This window comes from Pipistrellus hanaki (genome assembly GCF_964339955.1).
Source record: "Pipistrellus hanaki genome assembly, chromosome: 13".
In the NCBI taxonomy this organism is placed as follows: Eukaryota; Metazoa; Chordata; class Mammalia; order Chiroptera; family Vespertilionidae; genus Pipistrellus; species Pipistrellus hanaki.
This window is the reverse complement of record NC_140515.1, coordinates 19,016,957-19,038,355: the sequence shown is the minus strand read 5'-3', so window position 1 is coordinate 19,038,355 and position 21,399 is coordinate 19,016,957. Positions and strand designations below refer to the sequence as shown.

At 36.4% G+C, this 21,399-nt stretch overlaps 1 protein-coding gene across 43 annotated transcripts in view; it reads left to right on the top strand.

Moving 5' to 3' along the window:
• SLMAP (sarcolemma associated protein) overlaps positions 1-21,399 on the top strand; it is a 129,207-nt gene that overhangs the window by 58,686 nt on the left and 49,122 nt on the right. For 42 of the 43 annotated variants that reach the window (XM_084903040.1, XM_084903025.1, XM_084903028.1 and 39 more), the window contains 8 exons: positions 6,576-6,648; positions 9,653-9,689; positions 11,354-11,416; positions 14,958-15,053; positions 15,309-15,380; positions 18,270-18,410; positions 19,489-19,626; positions 21,196-21,364. In XM_084903040.1, coding sequence (XP_084759166.1) covers positions 6,576-6,648; positions 9,653-9,689; positions 11,354-11,416; positions 14,958-15,053; positions 15,309-15,380; positions 18,270-18,410; positions 19,489-19,626; positions 21,196-21,364 — 789 coding nt within the window. Of the gene's footprint in view, positions 1-6,575; positions 6,649-9,652; positions 9,690-11,353; positions 11,417-14,957; positions 15,054-15,308; positions 15,381-18,269; positions 18,411-19,488; positions 19,627-21,195; positions 21,365-21,399 lie in introns of those variants that run through there. The other variant, XM_084903043.1, reaches the window with a different exon arrangement.

Genomic DNA, 21,399 nt, shown 5'->3' with positions numbered 1-21,399 from the left:
TGTTTTTTGTTAATCCTCACCTGAGGATATTTTTCCATTGATTCATAGAGTGGAAGGAAGCGAGAGAGACAGAAAGAAACATCGACGTGAGAGGGACACATTTATTGGTTGCCTCCCGCCCAGGCCAAGCATTGAGCCTCCAACCACAGTGGGTGCCCTTGACTGGAAATTAACTCTTCAGTCCACACGCTGATGCTCTATCCACTGAGCCAAATAGGCTATGGCAGCTTGGGGAAATATTAACATATCTAAGGGAAATTTTAACACCTCTCATTTAGCTCTTGGCTTTTTAAAGTTTTCTTGAGCTTTTATGAACTTACTCATTGTACTTCCTATTATTGCCAGTCATTTCAAGAGATCCTTCAAACTACTCAAGTGTAGATTATATTAACCTTACTAAACAATCTAAGAATGATGATAGAACTAGATTGCAACATACTTCAGAAGTTTTAGTCTCCTAGTCTAGGGCCTTAAACAGTTTTTCAACTTATCAAAGTGAACATGGGTCCTTTAAGTGGTATTCATGTGAAGAGGCAATAGAAAAGGTTGGCTGCATACCATAAAGTAAATATATGAACTCAAAAGCAAAATAAATAATCTCTGTGAGATAACAGAGAAAAAAAACCATATAAGTGGCAGTCAACCTTTGTAGTCTTAATTCTGGTTTTTAATCTAACTACAGCAGATAATTGCAGATTTTTCTTCCACTTATACCTTGTTTCCCCAATTCAGACATACCTGTTTTTCATGTTTTAACATTTCTGAAATTTGGGTGTAGCTTATAATGGATAAATATATATTTAATATGGCAATGTACCTGTGGACTTCTTACCTTGCCCAAGAATCTTTTTTTTTTTTGTTTTTAATTTGAACAAGCTAGATTTATTACTCATTGTAGAAAAAAAGAGAACAAATAATTTGAGTAACCAGAGGTGTCACATTAAGAAGTGTTAGAAAAGCTCTAATATAGGATTAGGGCTTTGGTTGGATGATTTGTTGAGGATCCAAGAAAGCAGGGATTTGAGAGGGGAGCGGGCCCAGCTAGTGTGGCTCAATGGTTGAGCATCAACCTATGAATTAGGTCATGGTTTGATTCCCTATCAGGACACATGCCTGGCTTGCAGGCTCGATACCCAATGCAAGAGGCATCTGATTAGTGATTCTTTCTCATCATTGATGTTTCTATCCCTTTGAAGTAAATAAAAGTATACTTTTTAAAAAGAAACGGGGTAGGATTCTATGATTGTGCATTTCAGTAAATCGTATCTTTAGAGAAGGCAAAGTAGAACTAAGGCTTCAATAATTGGTAAAGAAGTAGCAGGAACTTATATTAAGCAGGAAAGAGGAATATTTGCTGTTTTGCCCGGTGATACTGTTTTTGTTGGTGCTTAGATGAAGTTATGAAGTGGTCTTATTTTGCATCATGGTCTCAGAATGATCTTGTCTCATATTAGTAAGATTACTTATGTCCCCCAGGAGAATAACATGGCCTGGCAACTATAAATATTAAAGCAGTTTCTAGATACCAGGTTTGTTGTTGTTTTTCTGTGTGTGTGTGTGTGTGTTTACTTCTCATCATTGTACCTAATACATGGTTACTTTCCGATGTCAAGTAAATAGTTTATACTGTGTTCTGAAGAATACTTTTCATAGTCAGGTAGAGCAGAAAGAGGATGGCTGTGGAGGGTGAGAAGTCATACAGTCTGTTGTCTGCCAGCTGGAGAACCAGGAAAGCCAAGGGCTCAATTCAGCCTGAGTCCAAAGGCCCGAGAACCGGGAGAGCCTCTGACAGAAGTCCCAGAGTCTGAAAGCCTGTGGACCAGGTGCTCTGTTGTGCAAGTGCAATAGAATATGGATGCCCCAGCTCAAGAAGAGTGAGAATTTCTGAGAAACTTTCACTTTTTAAAAATAATATTTTTATTGATTTAAAAGGGGGAAAGAGAGAGAGAAACACAAATGATCAGAGAGAATCATTGATTGGTTACTTCCTGCATGCACCCTATTGGGGATTGAACCTGCAGCCTAGCCATGTGCCTGACGAGGAATTGAACCATGACCTCTTGGTTCATAGATTGACACTTAACCACTGAGCCACACTGACCAGCCCAAGAAACATATAGATTGTGTGTTTTACAATCAGTTTTGTCTTTGAATATTTTAAATACTGTAATAATACTTCTGGGTGAATTTGGAGAGCATAGTTTGTTTTAAAAGTACTTAATAAAATACTGTCCAGCAGTATTTTCCAAAGTACAAGGAGGGGCAAAAGTGGATTTACAGTTGTTTATATAGAAAATAATATAATAATTAATAAATAAAAATACAAGAACAAACTGTGTTTTGCATACTCACAACTTTTGCCCCATCCCATATTTTCTTCAAAATACTATAATGCCATATATATGTGTATATGTGTATATGTGTGTGTCCAATATAATAAAGAGGTAATATGCAAATTGACCATCACATGTCCCAAGAGGGCAGCACCCACAGGAGGGGGCAGGGGCGGGGCCGGTTGCTCCATAGGCCTGCTGCCGGAATCCCCTCAGCCCCGCCAGGGGCCTCAGGTCTTCCTGCACCCCTCACTGACTGAGGCTCCAGCAAGCAAGACTGGCCGAGGCACAGGCAAGCCTTGGATGGTGGCTGCCCAGCTGCCCACGGCCAGCCCGAGGTGCAGGCAAGACTCAGATGGCGGCTGCCCAGTTGCCCAGGGCCAGCCCAAGGCTCAGGTAACCAGGGCTAGCCAAGGCTTGCATTGCTGGCAGTGGCAGCTGCAGAGGTGTGATGTGGGCTTCGCCTTCCCCTGATCCGCCAGGTCCCCTCCTACCCCTAAGGGCTCCCGTACTGTGAGAGGGGGCAGGCCAGGCTGAGGAACCTCCCACTCCAGTGTATGAATTTTCATGCACCGGGCCTCTAGTGTGTGTGTGTGTGTGTGTGTGTGTGTGTGTGTGTGTGTGTGTATAAATCCATAATCATATAGTTCCTTTATGTGTTCCTAAAAAGGAAGCAGGGATGTGCTCAATGGTTACATAGGTTTTGAAAATGCATCGTGATGTACATTAAGCTCTGAGAAAGCCTGTGATTTAAAAGATTAAAAATTCTTTCCACTTCTTTTAACCAAATTTTTTCTAAGCTCCTCTAACCCCACCTACTAGTACCCCATTTTGAGAAATACTGCTATATAGAGTTGATTAATATAAGTTTTAGAACAAAACATTTTCATCAGATTGCTTTTGCATATTATTAAAGAGGTAACTGACGTTTCTGTGCATCTAGTTGTCACAAGAACCTTTTCAAAGGGTTTGCTACATTGTCAGTGTAGTCAGACTGTGGTCTCTAACTGCCTTCAATAGTGTGGCAACCTTTTATTGCCCACTAAGTGTTAGCACTTGATTCATCTCACAGTTTGTACACCAGTCTAGTTGCTGGACTTCTGAGATGTATCTGAACAACAGAAATCCTGATATATAGTTTGTCATCTTAGCACTATAACTCTCTGCACTTATTTTTTTAAACAATTTTCTTATTAATGTAAATATATTGATAAAGTGTCAGTCTTGCTGGATCTTCTTGTATTGTGCTCCCGAATTTATTCTAGCCTGTTTGTAGTAAATTTCTGAGGGAGCCCTAGAGCTGGAGTAAAATCGTCCCTTCCCTATCTTTAGCCAGGGAAAGGAGGGAATTAGGTGTTTCTTGCAAATGGAGATGAACCCTGCCATTCTCAAGCAGGCAACTTCACTCCTGAGCAATGGAAGCTGTAAAATATTATCCAGACATGTTCTTGGATGTATTCAATAAACATTTACTAAATGCCTGCTTTGTACCAGAAGCAACCAATCCTTGTTGCCCTCAAAGTGTTGTATCTAATTGTTGAGACAGCAGTTGTGTAAATAATAAATATTAAACTGCAGTGTGCTTGGTGTTATAATAAGTAGATTTAGGAGGCTCTGGGCACACAACTTAGATTCTGAGCTTCGGTGGAGGAGCTAGAAAAATCTAAATGTAGAGGATAAGGAGCATTTGGTCATGGAGGTCAGGGTTAAAGGACATCACTGATAAGACAGCTTGTGTAAAAGGCATGGGGTTGTGAAAAGTAAAGTATTTGGAGATGCAAGTAGATTTGTTCTTGATAGGGTATTTATGGTAGCAGGGAGGAGGAAGAGTCCGGAAAAGGAAGGAAGGAAGGAAGCAAGGAAGGAAGGAGCTCATGGCCATAATTGCTAGGTTAGGCAGAGAATTTGAAAGACTGTCCATCCATAGATGGTTCTTAATATGTGCTAGCACTTTTCATATAATAAATAGGTTAATGAAAATTAATATTGAGTAAAGTGTGCTAAATTACTTAAATTTAATGTGTATTGCTTCATGTTTATAATACCTTCTTGATGATTTGTAGGACTTATCACTTAATAAGTTACCCTCCTATAAGTACATTAGCTCTATTCTTTAAATCAGTTTTGAGGTATAGTTTATTTACTTCAGTTTTATATACAGAATTCAGTGAATTTTGACAATCTATGCAGTCACATAACCAGTACTCCTCTTAACATGATATAGTTATTTTCATCACCCTGCATTCACTTTTAATTAGTTTGGTAAACTAAATAAATTAACTCTTTGAACCCTGGAAGAGATACTATTTGAAGAATAGAGAAGTAAAAAAAACCTGTCAACTTTTTTTTTTTTTTTTTTTTTTTAAACATGGTATTCAGAGCCTGGGCTTGAATCTTTTTTTAAAAAAATATATTTTATTGATTTTGTACAGAGAGGAAGGGAGAGAGATAGAGAGCTAGAAACATCGATGAGAGAGAGTCATCGATCAGCTGCCTCTTGCACACCCCCTACTGGGGATGTGCCCGCAACCAAGGTACATGCCCTTGACCGGAATCGAACCCGGGACCCTTCAGTCCCCAAGCCAACACTCTATCCATTGAGCCAAACTGGTCTCGGCAAAACTGTCAACTTTTAAACCAGCCTCCCCCCTCCCCCAGTTTTTTCTATGAAACACACATACAAACAGAAGTTTTCTTGCCCTGGCCAGTGTGCTTAATGGTTAGAGCTTCTGCTCATGCACCAAAGGGTTGAGGGTTTGATCCTGATCCCCGGTCTTGGTCAGTATGAGTGTGGAAGGCAACCAGTTGATGTGTCTCTCTCGTGTGGATCTCTCTCTCTCTCTCTCCCTCTCTCTCTCTCTCTCTCCCTCTCCGCCCCCCCCCGCCCCCCCCCCCCCCCGGCCCCCAAACTTTCTTCCCTTCCTTCCATTCTCGTTAAAAATTAATGGGGGGCCAAAACTGGTTTTGCTCAGTGGATAGAGCATCGACCTGCGGACTGAAGGTCCCAGGTTTGATTCCGGTCAGGGGTATGTACCTTGGTTGCGGGCACATCCCCAGTGGGAGGTGTACAGGAGGCAGCTGGTTGATGTTTCTCTCTCATCGATGTTTCTAACTCTCTATCCCTCTTCCTTCCTCTCTGTAAAAAATCAATAAAATATATATTTTTTTTTAATTAATGGGGGGGGGGAAATCTTTGGGCGAGGACTAACAAAGAAAACAAAAACAAAAAAAGAGAGAGAGAAGCTCTCTGTACAGTGCTACTTTGGGGGCTTTTGTCTCTTGAAATCTTCAGAAGGAAAAGGAGGAAGTAAGAAGTTGTTTGCAGCCCTGGCTGGGGTGTCTTAGTTGGTTAGAGCATAGCCTGTGCACTGAAGGGGGGAACAGGTTTAACTCCTGATCAGGGCACATACCCAGGTTGCAGGTTCATTCTCCAGTTGGGGCACATAAGGGAGGTAACCAATTATTTCTCTCACATCAATGTTTCTCTCTCTCTCCACCCCCCCCCCCCCACTTCCCCTTTCTCTCTCCCTCTCCCTTTAGAATCAATGAAAAACATATCCTCGAGTGAAAATTAAAAACAAAGAAATTCTTGAAAAGAAAAAAGGGAGTTGTCTGCATAATGACTCGTGTAAAGCTATATAAAGATGTTTGGGGGAAGAAACAACCACAAGAAAACAAAACCAAAATTATACTGAACTGGAAACGTCAGACTTGAGGTCTAGCAAATAGCTCTGAGTAGTTTCATTTGTCTGAGGACTTAGTTTTCTCACTCATGGTGAATGGAATGGCATATTTCAAGCTGTATTATACTGAACTATGGAGTTTTGTGAGGTGTGGATAGGAGTAATAGGTTGGGGACAGGAGAATAAGGAATAAGGGCTAAATTTTAATCTGGGGAATAGTTGGACTTAGGTTTGATGCTGGCAAATAGAGGAGACAGTACATTCCTTCCTCCCCACCCCCAATTGTACTTCTACATATTAAGTTTACCTTTTATTGACTTGTTATAGCATTAGAGGTTAGGACACTTTTCTAAACATAATTCTACCTGTATTTATGATTTGTTACGGATAGGGACAAGTTTCTCCAGGAGAATGAATATTGTCATTAAACCATCGGGTTTATTTCCTTTCCCAGAAGTTATTACATATAAGAATAAAATATATATTTACATATAAGAGTTATGAAGATTCATATTTTTAAACAATTATTTTATTCATTTTATTTGTTTGTTTTAACCAGTTACCCATGGGTGTATTGTTTCTACAATAAAACTTTTTCTACCAGATGGTATGGAAGCCCGACTCCGCTCAGAGTGAGTATAATTCAGTGCTATAGAATTTTGTATTAATTACCTTGGTTAATAATATTATAGATGAGGGTGTACCATTAATACTTTAGGATTATTCTAACGATGTTAGAAAAATCATGTATTACTTTTGGAATAATGCACTTTACTTTGTTTTTAATATTAGTTGTAATTCTAATAGGCAATAATGGAAGCAAAGTTTACATTTGTGCTTCCAAATTTAATTATAACAGTTTATATTTTGATAAGTAATTAATTGTTTCTAAAATATTTAGGATATGTAAGGTATTGGTGATAGCTGCATTCATTTTGATTTGCATTTAAGGTAGGGCTTCCTAGACTTTGATTGCCTCTGAGGTTAATGCCAGTGTCACAATCTTATAGAACCTTAAGGATGTTGATATAGTTAGTAGTATATTTTGGTGGGTGTTTTTGGAGAGATTTTTCAGTGCTGTAATTCTTTTCTAAAATTGATATCAGAGAAGGGAGAGGGAAGGTGAGATAGAAACACTAATGATGAGAGAGAATCAACTGCCTTCTGTATGCCCCACACTGGGGATCGATCCCGCAACTTGAGCATGCTGTCTAACAATGAATTGAATCTTGACCTCCTGTTCATAGGTTGATGCTCTACCACCGAGCTACGCCAGCTAAACTTTTTTAGAGATCATTTGGAAAAGGAAAAATCTAAAAGAAAAAAAATTAGTCAAAATCTAAATGTTAATATGTAAACATAAGTACATTTTGATTTATACTTTTTGCAGATTATCATTATGAGGTGTTGGAAAAAGCTAAACAGTCTAAAATTCAGCATATTTTATTTTGGGGGAAAACCTTGAATATGCTAGAAATTTGTTTGTATATTTAATTTATTTCCTGCTTTTCAAAAGCAAAGAAAAAGATCTGAGGGTGAGAGGTTGAGAGAACCAAAGTGTAAGGCCAAGTACAGAGTAGTCAGTAGGAAAGCGAAATGGAAAAGGAAAGCAGAATGCATAACCCATGGACACAGACAATAGGGTGGTGGAGGCCTGGGGTGAGGGGCAGGGGTAGGTTATAAGGGGTGAGAGGGAGAAAAAAGGGATATGTGTAATACTTTCAACAATAAAGATTTTTTAAAAAGAAAGAGGATATGCCAATCTTAGAAAAAGAAAAAGAAAGCAGAGAGAAATTTCCCTATTGCTATGATAGTCTGTTCATTCATTAGAATGATATATTGCTCTTCAGTTAGAAGCTACCATTTTTTTATTTTTTTTTTTAAAGCTTCAAGGATATCTGAAACAAAGCAGAAATTTTAAAACATTATAAATTTAGCACTGGTCAGTGTGGCTCAGTTGATTAGAGCAATGTACTGGTACCAAAGGGTGGCAGGTTCATCAGGTCACATGCCCAGATTGCAGGAGGTGCCAATCAATGATGTTTCTCTCTCATATCACTGTTTCTCTCGTCCTTCCTCTCTCCCTCCCTCCCTTCCTCTTTTTCTTCTTCTCTCCTTCCCCCTTCTCCCTCTCCCCCTTCTTCAATTAAAAAAAAAATTAAATAAGAATTTTTAAAAGGCATTATAACTTTAATAATAAAATTAAAGACATTATAAATTTAAAACATTAATGTTTTCTATAGTTTAATTATTAAAAATAAAATTAACTTTGGGAACTTGATTGTGACTCCACTTTTATGAGTTAAGATTTAAAAAAGAAGAGTAGCTGTTAATCAACTAACGAAGTATGGCTTCTTAAAGATCTGAATGTTTGTATTTGATAATGGGATTTTCCTTTCCTTTAGTCAAAAACTTTGAGCAATTACATAAAGGGTCATCTGTGTTCCAGGTTTCACCCAGTAGGACATGTGAATTTTTTCAAAATCTATTTCAGAAAATTGTGTCCCTATCCCTCTTGTTTCCCCAAATCTTTTCATCTTTGCCCCATTTCCTTCTCATTGTTTGATTTTACTTAGTGTTTAAATATTAGCATCACTTAAAATTTACTGTCAGTTTCATTGTACACAGTCTGGCTTACTTTATGGATGAGATGAATTTTGAACAGGCAAGTCTCTAGAGCTGGATTAAGATCAGAATGGTTCGTTTCAAGGCCTATTCTGTGACTTGATCAGGCCTTCCTTTTCTCATTTGAAAATGAACATAGCCCTGGCCGTTGTAACTGAGGGATAGGGCTGTTGTTGCTCAGTTGGTTGGAGTGTGGTCCAGTACAACAAAAGATGGGTTCGATTCCGGGTCAGGGCGCATACCCAGATTGGGGATTCAGTCTCCAGTTGGGGCTCTTGTGTGCGGGAGGCAATTGATCAATGGTTTTCTCTCACATTGATGTTTCTCTCTCCCTCCCTTCCTCTAAGATTAATTAGAAAGAGAAAAAACAAAATGGAAATAATAGTACCTATTTAGTAGGAATTTAAGGCCAAAGACAATTAGTACCAGTACTATTTGTTTACTGTGTATCTTTAAGAGGATATACTGAATTTAGTTTCATACCTACGTCTAAGCTTTCAGTTGTTAGTCGTGTGAGGAGGCTGGGTGGAGAAGGCTAGTCCTACTCTTTTGATTAGCTAAAGTTTTCTACTCAAACAGACTTCCAAAGTATAGCTTTCTTTTCAATAGAACTATGTTTTTTAAGATGTTCTATCTAGGAATATTTAATTTTAAAATAACTTAATTTACATATTCCAAAATTGAAAATGGATAATTTAAGGAGTGCTTCTTTTTTCATATAGAAATTCTTATGACCAAGGAATTCACCATAGCTCTTATTAAGTAGAGGATTCTTAAAGAGCATTTAATATATTTTGGATTTTAAATTTGTGTTTAGAAATATATTTTGTATGAAAGGTTTGTATATTTATTATCTTATTTTCTATGAAGGATTAACAATAATTCACATTCTTATAATCATATGAAGGCAATTATATATCAACTTAGGGGTTTAAGATATTCTGGTACTGTCATATTCTATTTCCTTTGTGGTCCGGAAATTAGATAAAAATTCTAAATTTTACTTTTCAGTGTCATCCATGCTCCATTACCAAGTCCTGTTGACAAAGTAAGTTGCCAATGATTGTGTTTTTTTTCCAAATCAACTCAGCTCTATTGCTTTGAAAAATGTTTCTGTTTGTTTTTAATATGCTTTACTTAGAAACTTATTTCTCTTTCATAATAAAAACCTGTAGAATGCATACAGATATATGGTTGCTGTGGTCTCCTGATCTTCAGTATCTGGAGAATTTAGAATGAATGTTTCTTAGAAAAAGCCTTTGTTATCTCAAGTAGATGGCTATGTAGATTAGGAGTACTTGTTTTGTGTCAAGACAAAAGTAAGAAGTGTTTGTTACTACTCTTTATTTTGGAATACAATTCTGTCTCGAAGTATTTATTAAAGCTTTCTGCACAGAAATTTCACTCTACTTATAGCTACACATGGAAATAACACAGAAATATGGGCTTATAGATATGGCTCTTTTATTGTCCTTGAAGATTGATCAGTTTTAGCCTGATTTGGTCAGAAACTGCAAAATTACTTGTTAGAAAATGTTTTTTTTCTTTTGTTCAGAACTAATGGTGCGTTAAACTGTCGATATCATTGCTAAATAGTGAAGGAAAAAACCCCAAGCATCTTTTGTATCTTTTGACATTAATGTAGATGTGAGTTTTCTTAGTGCAATAACTAAATTATTGAGGAAAATATTTCACATTTTTTTCTTCCAAATGGATAAAGAATGAAAGCCTGTTTGAAACAAAAGTGCTCTGTTAGATTCCTTTTTTAGAAGTAAAAGTGGTTAGTCACCAACTTCAGGAATACCAAGAATTATTTCAGAAGTAAATGATGGCCTTGCTGATTTAGGACTAATTTTAAAAAATAATGCCGCCACTCTGTCTTCTCATTAGCATATTAATAAATATGAGTCTAATCAAGAATGATTCTATTAATGATCATTAATAACTTGGTAATAATGTGATCATGAATAAGTTAAGATATAAGGCTTGGTAGTGTTGAGAGTGTGGGTAAATGTCTCAGCAACCTATTAGTGCCTGTCTTTTGTTTGTTGTTGTTTGGAATAATGCCATGGTTTTGTATTCCACACCTGGAAGAAACACATTATGGCAGCTTTTCTTATACTCTTGAGTTCTAAGCATTTGACTGTTACTTGTAATGTTTAAACACCATAATTTCCCATCTTTTTCTTCTTAAAACCTAACTGTAGTTTAAGGGGGGGAGAGGGGAGAGAAAACTATTTTCATTGGCTCTGGCCTTTGGATATAGTGTTACTTTTCATGTCCTTCTCCCTGTACCCCCCATACAATACCATTTTGAAGATGGCTACTTCTAAATGAATTGTTGACATATTAAAGAACTATTTGAAAGGGGAGGGAAATGTAGATAGATCTATTGATTTAGGTGGTATTATTTCTGAATTAAGAAAAGGCTCTGTAGCTATAAGTTTGTGATTTGGTTTATAAGGAATATTTTCATGAGAAGGACTTGTTCTATCGCCTTCTTATAAATCTCAAACTGGTCAGCATAATAAATACTATTTATAAATTTAAGACATAGGGTAGAAATATTTTGAAAACGAAAGGAGCTGGTTAATTTGAAAAATACTTTATTTTGCATTATTTCAGTGAATGGGCACTTTTAGGATTTGGTTTGGCTTTAAAGTATTTCATAAATACTTTGTGTGACTGTTTATACTATCATTTTGTTTCTAGGTTGCTGCTAACACTCCAAGTATGTACTCTCAGGAACTATTCCAGCTTTCTCAGTATCTACAGGTAAAAATAAATCTTAAGAATTTTTAGTCTTTAAAAATAAAATTAAACAACTTAGGTTTGATTTTGTTAGTTCACAAATATAGGCTAAAGAAATATTGGGTTAGATATATATTTACTAAATAAATACCTTTTTATAGTAAAAAAGGATTACAAATAGGTCTTAAGAAGAAAGGATAAAAAATAGGATTGTTAAGTCTAGAGAAGATAAGGTTCTGTTTGCAAGAGAAGTTTTTTTCTGCAATATGAGGATGTGTCAGAAAAAGATCTTTACCTATAGATGACTTTTAAGTAAAAGTAAACCTGAAGAGATGGTTGCTTAATATATTAATAGCAAATAATTATATAGTACTTAACATGCCACACTCTAGCAATTCACAATAATTCACCTAATTCATTTAATCCTCACAGCAATCCTATAAGGTACTGTATGTATTTTATTCCCATTTTTATAGACGGAGTAACTGAGGGACAGGAAAGTTAAATACATTACACACCTAGTATGTGTTAGAGTTGGAATTTGAACCCACATAGTCAAATCTCAGAGTCTCTACTCTTAAGGACTGTGCTGTGCTGCTGGCTCTATAAAAGTTTCTTCATGGGGCAGATACTTGCAATGGAAGTTAATACCATACTAAAAGAGACATACAATTCTCTAAAAAGGAAACAAATACTAGTTTCTTTCTGGTTTTGGTAGATTTGGGCTGGATTATGATTCTTATTCTGGTGAGGGAGCATGGTTAAGGAAAACCCTGGATCCAGAATTTAGAGATTGAGGTTTTTATCTTGGCTCAGCTACCCAGAGAGTTCTGTGACCTTGGGTGAGTCATTATACAGTGTAATTCTTCAGTTGCCTTTTGTTTAAAGCAATAGGATTAAACCAGTGATCATGGGTCCCTACATTGTTTTATAGGAATCAATTAGAACAGTTCTACCTCAGTTAAGAATGTACACATCTTTGAAAATAAAATTATCAATGTATTAATCAGATCTTATCTTCCCCTGGGGATAATGTAATGGTGCATAGAAAAGCAGCCTTACACACTTGCAGTTTAGTCGAATATTTAAGAGCATAGACTCTAACCAGAATTCCCTGGACTTGATCTGTGGCTTTACCTCCTGACCTGTTGTAGGTACTAACCCTTTTGTGCACCATTTTCCTCATCTGTGATATAGGTATAGTAATAGCACTTACCTCAAAGGATTGTGAAGAATAAATGAATTAATATATCTAAAGCACTTAAAACAGTGCCTGGCACATGAAATAAATGTTAGTAGTTGTTTACAATACAGTAAGTATTATGTTAGTATTCCATAAATGTTAGTAGTTATTTACAATACAGTAAGAATTCACAATAATTGACCTAGATCACTCATATAGAGAGATGGAAGTAAACTTTGGGATTAATTTAGTCCAAATGTCATTTTTGATATAAGAAATTGGGCTCGTATAGGTAAAATGACTTCCCAAGGCTATTCACTATTGTTACTAGTCATCATGGATGATGAATCCAATCACTTGAGTATTCTATTTCTTACCAGTTTTTTAAATACTCATAGTAGGAGTAATGGTCTTTTATTAATTCTCTGAGAGAAAATTATACTGCACTGTCATTTCTGTATACGGTACATCTTTTTGAATTGGTAAAGTTCTAATGTAAGTTGTAAATCTTTTGAATGAAAACTAGGATAGATGCAATTCATCCCTTAGAACCAAAAGCCTATTCCTGAAAGTATTAGAATGCTGCTAGGATGTGGTTCATGGAGTTATGAAGTTTTAAGTTGGGTTGAGTAAAAAAAAAGTGTAATTACATCATCTAGTGGAAGTAGTGATTGTTTGGTGGTTGTTTTTTTTAAGTAAAATTTGCAGCTTGAGTGTACTAGTAATTTCCTGAATATTAGGAATGTTTTAGAAGTTTAAAATAAACTTGGCAACTAGTCTTTTGTAAGTGTTAGCTGTGTTTTAATGTGGGCAGGATGGCTTTTATTAGGTTCTTTAATCTATACTCTTAGAGTCATATTAAAAACCGGTACCTCTAACTCCAATCAGACCAGATTTTTCCTAACCATTATTTATCAAGGATGTGGAGAGCAATAAGTGCATGCTTTAAACCTCAAGTACTGTATTTGAAGCATATGCTTCTCTGTTGAGGTGGCTCAGAGGCATTAGGGTGGTAAGTGTTCTTCAGGTAATGACAGAAATAGAAGAAATGAAGTTTAAAGATGTGCCAAAACCACAACTGTGTGAGCATTTTCACCTTGACTTCCATGAAGGAGACCCTCTTAATAGCTATCGAATATTAATACGTGACCTAGAGATCAGGCTTTACTTGCCAATGTCTTTCTCTGTAAAAATGTTTCTTTGCAGCTGCCAAGTAGTTATGTAACTCCTTGACTCCTTAATTACATTCAAATAGTACTTGGATTCTTACTTATTTTTGGCATATTTAATTGCAAAGTCGTATATAGTCACAGAGATAATCAGGATACCTGAAAATGCAATAGGCTTTGGGAATGAAGCAATTTCTAATGTGTGTGTGTGTGTGTGTGTGTGTGTGTGTGTGTGTGTGTTTTAAATAATGCATATATATATTTATATTTATATGTATATGTATATAACATTTTAAACAGGAAAAATTAAAAGATATTTTTATTTTAGCTGTCATACCCATGCAGCTAAGCCATTAAGATATATTTGCTCCCAGCTTGTGTGGCTCAGTTGGATGAGCATAGTCCCATGCACCAAGAATTTGCTGCTCAATTCCCCATTAGAGAACATGCCCAGGTTGCAGGCTTGATTCCCAGAAGGGGGCATGCAGGAGGCAGCCAATTACTGTTTCTCTCTCATTGATGTTTCTAACTCCTTTCCTCTCTCTAAAAATCCATACAAGCATTTTTTTTTTAAAAAAAAGCTATTTGACAAGATTGTTTTGACTTAGTTTTCAGTAAATTTGATTAGTTTGTTATGATATTGACAAGATTGAATTGATTGATTTTAAAAATCAATTTTTGTTGATTTTTAGAGGGAGAAGAATATCAATGGGAGAGGGCAGCATTGTTCAGTTGCCTCCTGCACGCCCCCTACTGGGGATCAAGCCATGACCTGGTATTGAACTGGCAATCTTTTGGTGCCCTGGATGACACCCAACCAACTGAGCCAGACTGGCCAGAGTGGATTGATTGATATTTATAAAATTTGAGGTTAAAACATTTGTTGGATTATTCTACTGGGTTTTTGTTTTTCTGTGTGTTTTTTAACTCTTGTGAATTATGAGTTAAAACAAAAACAAAAAACAAGGCGACTTGTGTTCTGTTAAAAGGGAAGTTGCTGCTAGAGCACACCTAACGGTAGTACTTGCAGCCAAACAAATGAGGCTAAAATGACGTGACTTGTATACATTTTACAAAGTAGATTTATCAAGTTTGAAAGTAAGATATAAAGTGGAATGTAATCTGAGAGTATTTTCAGAATGTGCTGAAAATTTGTTACTCTCTAAGGAATCAAGGTGAGTTTATTAGAATCTCTTGTGCTTTGTGGTATCAGGAGGCCTTACACCGGGAACAGATGTTGGAGCAGAAGCTAGCCACGCTCCAGCGGCTCCTAGCCATCACCCAAGAGGCTTCCGACACCAGCTGGCAGGTATTTCAGTTGCCTTTATTTACAAGAAGCATTTAAGTTTAATGTCCCTTAGATGTTGATTAAACTAAAACTAAAATTTTGTAGCAAGCAAAAGCAAAGTTTTTTTCTAATGAACAAATAATGAAAACTTAGCATTTTACACTGGATATTGGTCAGTTTTATGATTTTCATTTTTGTCCACAAATGTAGCCTTTTTAATAGGTTATTTTTTAAATTGCTCTGGGATTTTATTTGTATTTGATTTTTCTTCATTAGGCTTTAATAGATGAAGATAGACTCTTATCACGGTTAGAAGTTATGGGAAACCAATTACAGGCATGCTCCAAAGTAAGTATTAATCTCAAGTACATAAAGAAAAATGCGTACTTTTATGTAGCTTCAGTTTTTTGTCTTTTTAGTACATGCTAAAAACAATTATACATTTTCACTGTTCTCTTAAATCCTTTCTAATTATGAGAAATTTCAAACATACATGTATGTAGAAAGAATTGTATAGTGAATACCCATGTACAGCTCTTTATCTTTTTTCACAGTTGATATTTGTTGGAGAATCTGGGTCATTTGTCCTATATGATTTCTCTCATTCTGGATTGTTATCTAAACATTCTTTTAGCTCAGCTGGTGTGACTCAGTGGTTGAGCATCGACCTATGAACCAGAAGGTCACAGATTCGATTCCGGTGAGGGCACATGCCGGGTTGCAGGCTTCATCCACAGTGCAGGGCATGCAGGAGGCAAGCCGATACTCTCTCATCATTAATGTTTCTCTCTCTCTCCCCGTCTCTTTTCTCTTTGAAATTAATAAAAATATATGAAAACAAACAAAAACATTCTAACTCCCCATCCCACGTCATAAATTGGTAATTTGATCTAAGGATTTGATTTGATTTATGTTCAGGTTTTTTTTTTTATGTGTGTGTGTGTTCTTACTTTGCCAATACACTTTATGAGTGGTATTGTGTACTTTTACCAAGGGGTAACATAATGTCTATTTGTCTTTCTTTTTGGGGTATTAGCAGTCATTGATGATCCTTGCCTAGATCTATTATTTTATTCAGGGATATAAAAATGATGATGTAATTTTATCATCCCTTCATTTACTTGGTTAGCCTGAAGTACATTTTCTTTAGGAAAAAGCAGGGTAAATGAGTTTCTCCCTTTATTTACTAGATGTCAAGATAATGAATTGGTTCCTTCTCCTCCACCAAAGAATGACCATGAACCGTTTTATCCCCTCACTTAGATTTATATATATTTGGTGGATTTCATCTTATAGTGTTTGTTTTCCTTATTGATGCACAAATTACCCCATCTTTGATCCATGAGGACTTCTTCATGTTGGCACCTGAGTCCTTTTGATAGAACCCTAGCAGACTCTGTCTAATAGCTTCCTGCTTTCATATCAGACAAGACATTCCAGGCTCATCTTGTACATTCCTGCCTCAGACTTAAAATCAGTTTTCCCCTATTGTGTTCTTATTCCTTTGGTTTAACCATTGTTTTAAAATACTTGGGCCCTTTGAAGGTGATAGATTATTTTTGCCCTTAAATGTAAATATTGTGGCTTACAGAGAATATGAAAAATAGCAGAGATAATTCATTTTGTATAATTGAGAGAAATTCTCAATTGTCTTTGTTTTTTTTTTTCTGTTGGAAGTATGAATTAATATATTTGTGAAGAATAATTTACTAATGAAACTTTTATTGATTGGTTGATTTTATTGATTTTAGAGAGAAAAGAAGAAGGAGGGTGGGAGAGAGGGAGAGAGAGAGAGAGTGGGAGAGAAAGAGACATTGATTTGTTGTTCCACTTATTTATGCATTCATTGTTTGATTCTTGTATGTGACTTGACTAGAGATCGAAGCTGCAGCCATGGCGTATCAGAACAACACTCTCACCTAATGAGTAATTTGGCTAGAGCACTAATGCACCTTTTAAATACAACTTCATTTAATTACAGGGCCAACACCATCTGTGTTTGAAGGTACGATAAACCCTTGATTTTGTGGGCCTTGATTTAATGGGTTTCAGATTTAATGGACAGAATTTCTGATCCATATGTCATAGGTGAAAATTAACACCCTGTTAATTTTAAAATGTTTTTAACCAGGATTTGCTTATAATTAAATTAATGGTGTTTTTTTTTAATTTTATTAATTCACTATTATTTTTAACAAATTTTAGCAAATAAGTAAGTGTTACATATCTACAATTCTGGGCCACATATTTAAACCCAAAAGTCACCACTTGTAAACAATTTTAGCATGGGATCAATTTGCCTTGCTTGCAGTAATTGGTTCTGTTTCCTCAGAGCCTGACTTTCTGCAACAGTTTTTCAGTTCTTTTTTGTTTTTGATTGATTTCAGAGAGAAGAAGGGAGAGGGAGACAAGGATAGAAACATTAGTGATGAGAGAGAATCATTGATTCGTTGCTTCCTGCATTCCTCGCCCCCTACTGGGGATTGATCCTGTAACCCAGTCATGTGCCCTGATAAGAAATCAAACCATAACCTCCTGGTTCATGGGTTGACGCTCAACCACTGAGCCACACTGGCTGGACTTTGCAGCAGCTTTAACTCCTACTAGCTAAGCCACGCCCCAGCCATGTGTATTTGTTTACTCATAGTGATTGGTGAATGCACATGTTTATTAGACCTATTCAGTATAAATTTAAAATTACAGTAACACATAGAAAACTTTTCTGTGAAATTAAATTTTTCATACATACTTAATTTTAATTACATAAACATATCTACATAAATAAAAACATGTAGACTAACTTGTTAATTTTTAAAAAATATTTTTTAATTGATTTTAGAGAGGAAGGGAGAGAGAGAGAGATAGAAACATCATTGATGAGAGAGAATCATTGATTGGCTGCCTTCTGCAGCCCCCTACTGGGGATTGAGCCTGCAACCCAGGCATGCACCCTGACCAGGAATCAAACCATGATCTAGTTCCTAGGTTGATGCTCAGCCACTGAACCACACCAGTTGGGCAAATTTGTCAAATTTAATGTAATGCATTCGGGAAACCTTTATTATATTACAGGCTTTACGCTTTGACAACACCCCCTCACCCAAATTAGTCCGTTATATCAAGGTTTTACTGTATCTTCACATAGAATTCAAAGAGCATCATAATGTATTATTTTTTTAAGTGGTAAAACTTTCAAAAAATAACTTGGTTATAATTATAAATATCTTTTAATCCTAGAATCAAACAGAAGATAGTTTACGGAAAGAACTCATAGCATTACAAGAAGATAAACACAACTATGAGATGACAGCCAAAGAGTCTCTGAGGCGGGTTCTGCAGGAGAAAATTGAAGTGGTTAGAAAACTTTCAGAAGTTGAGGTATTTCAATTTAATAAATATTAAATAGTAATATGATTTTTAAATTTTAGCATAAAATGGCTAATATTTCAGGACATTTTAAACTTGGATAGTATTATTTAGCTAGCAGATATTTCCTGTCCATCACGTGGTAGGGAGCAGTGTGCTATTCTCATTGTCATGAATTCTCAACATGACCAATAAAGTTATGTGAGTTCTCGTGATTATGGTCCCTAGTTAGTGATTGAGGAAATAAAAGCCTAAGCAGGGCATCTTACTATTTGCCCAGGGCATCTTACTATTTACACTCTACTTAGTATTCACCTTGCATACAATGGACCAGAATATGTGCCAGGGAATTATCTCCTGTCACCTTACTTTGCTTTTCTTCCAGTTGAGGAAATCAAGTATAAAGCAGAGAATTTACACCAAATGTTTTTACTTTACCCATCCTCCAGACTAGAGAGTAAAACAAACTGTCTTAACTTTAAAGATTCAAAGGAGAAATTATCTCTAAGGTCCTTCTTAAGTCTTTTTAACAAACGTGATTCTCATAGCTTTAAAATGATCTTATTGATAACACAGGTCATTCCTTTGAACCAATGTAAAATTACCACAGAAGTTATCTGTTTCTGGATTTGATTAAAATACCCATTATAAACTAAATAGTATACAAAACTCCATATAGGGATAGTTTCTATAATAGCTCTATCCCATAGTGACTGATTTATTGTCATGTCATTAACTTGACATGTAAAGAAAGAAAGTTCCTAGCTCTTTTTTATAACTTCCTTATTAAATTGATTGCTGCATATTATTGAACTTGCTTTCAGGAATTGAGAGGCTTAAAATGTTTTCAAGGCTAAATAAATGTCCTACTCAATGGTCTTTTAAAAGTGTCCCTGTTTTGTGTGTTTTTTAAATTCTTAGTTGTATTTTCTGTTTTAGCATGCAACTGGAGTAAATTGAAATCCTTGTTATTTACATAAAGTTCAGGGCAGATGTTGATTTAGAACAGCCCACAGAGTTATACTTTTTATAAATGGACTTTAGAATGTGGATTAATCCTAAATCAATTGCCTGTAAACTTGAATTGCAGCGAAGTCTGAGTAATACTGAAGATGAATGTACTCACCTGAAAGAAATGAATGAACGGACTCAGGAAGAATTAAGAGAATTAGCCAATAAGTATAATGGAGCAGTTAATGAGATTAAAGATTTATCTGATAAACTGAAGGTACGTGTTTACTCAACCTAAAAGTATATTAAGTTATTGGCCCTAGCACAGTGGCTAGTTTATAAATTTAGGTATTGCGGAACAGTTGCTGATGTAAAATTTGGTAATGGTTGAAATTTATAGTAAAAATAAGGTACTTATATTCCACTAGAGGCCCAGTACATGAAATTCATGCACTTGGGGGGTGGGGGGTCCTTCAGCCCAGCCTGCGTCCTCTCCAATCTGGGACATTCCTCTCACAATCCAGGACCGCTGGCTCCTAACCACTCGTCTGCCAGCCAGCCTGATCGTCTCTAACTGTTCCCCTGCTGGCCTGATTGACACCCAACTACTCCCCTGCCAGCCTGATTGTCCCCAACTGCTCTCCCCTGCCCTCCGATAGCCCCCAACTACCCTTCCCTGCTGGCCATCTTGTGGGGCAATCATCTTGTGACGACGTGGAGGTGGCCATCTTGTGGCAGCGTGAGGGCATCTCGGGAGGGTGTGAGGGCCATCTAGGCTTTTATTAGTATAGATTTAGCCCAAACCCCATTGCCATAGATAATTGAAAGTCTATAAAAGTTGACATAGTTCTTCTTAATGGAAATAGTCAGTACTTTACAATAGACAGCAAAACCCAAGGTACTAAAACTTTTAAAAAATTTTATCTTTAGGCAGTCCTAAAGGCAGGGCCCTGCTGTTAGTGTTGAACAAGCCCAGAGAGAACCTTGGAGTGATCTGCTTGAACCCTGTAGCTTCCTAGGGGTGCCTTTGACTCTGCTTCTGCTTCGGCTCTCTGTAGCTATAGGACATATAGGATAAGGACAGACCAGATCATAAGTAACGGCAAGTTTGTCCTTTATAATGTTATAACTGAGCTTGTGAAGACCCATCTTCATGTAATTCAAACCATGGATTGAGTGGCTAGAAGAGATAACATTTGTTAGGAAAGGCGAGAGCAAACCTCTTGTTGGCCCTGTTAAAAGGAGGTTGTTTTGAAAAGTGCTTGTAACCATCATTACTGTAGATAAACATAATTTTGTTTAAAATTTTAGAATAAGTTTTATTTTAGAACTTATAAACTAATTGCAACAATAGTAATTTCATGGGAAAACCTTATTATTGATATTTCCCTTTTTAAAAGTCTGTTTTTCATTTTGACCACTTTATTTTTGTATATTGAGTCTGCTTGCTACAAGTTTTTTTCTCCTAGGTTATATAGAGGCATGACCCCAATGCAGATCATTTTTGACATCCTATTGCTATTTATAAATATTCTATATAATAAAAGGCTAATATACAAATTGTCCCCTCGACCAGGAGTTTTACCGGGAGTTCGACCAGGGGACGGGGCCAGCCCACCAACCACCAGCGGCCCCACCCCACCTGCCAGCCTCACTCCATTGGCCCCTATGGGGGTGGACTAGCTGGTCCCAACCATGCAGGAACCCGTGAACCAGTCCTCGAGTGTTCTATAATATTGAATATTCTCCTTAGAAGTTTTGTAAATAAAAGCAGTTCTGCTTTAGGTTTCTTAAAACAAGGTTAGGTTTTATTAAATAACTGAATTGTCTATTTCTTTCTCAACAGATAGCAGAGGGGAAACAAGAAGAAATCCAACAGAAAGGACAAGCTGAGAAAAAAGAATTACAACATAAAATAGATGAAATGGAAGAAAAAGAACAAGAGCTCCAGGCAAAAATAGAAGCTTTGCAAGCTGATAATGACTTCACCAATGAAAGGCTAACAGCTTTACAAGGTAAATTAGCTCATCCAGAAATAGAGTTAATTTGA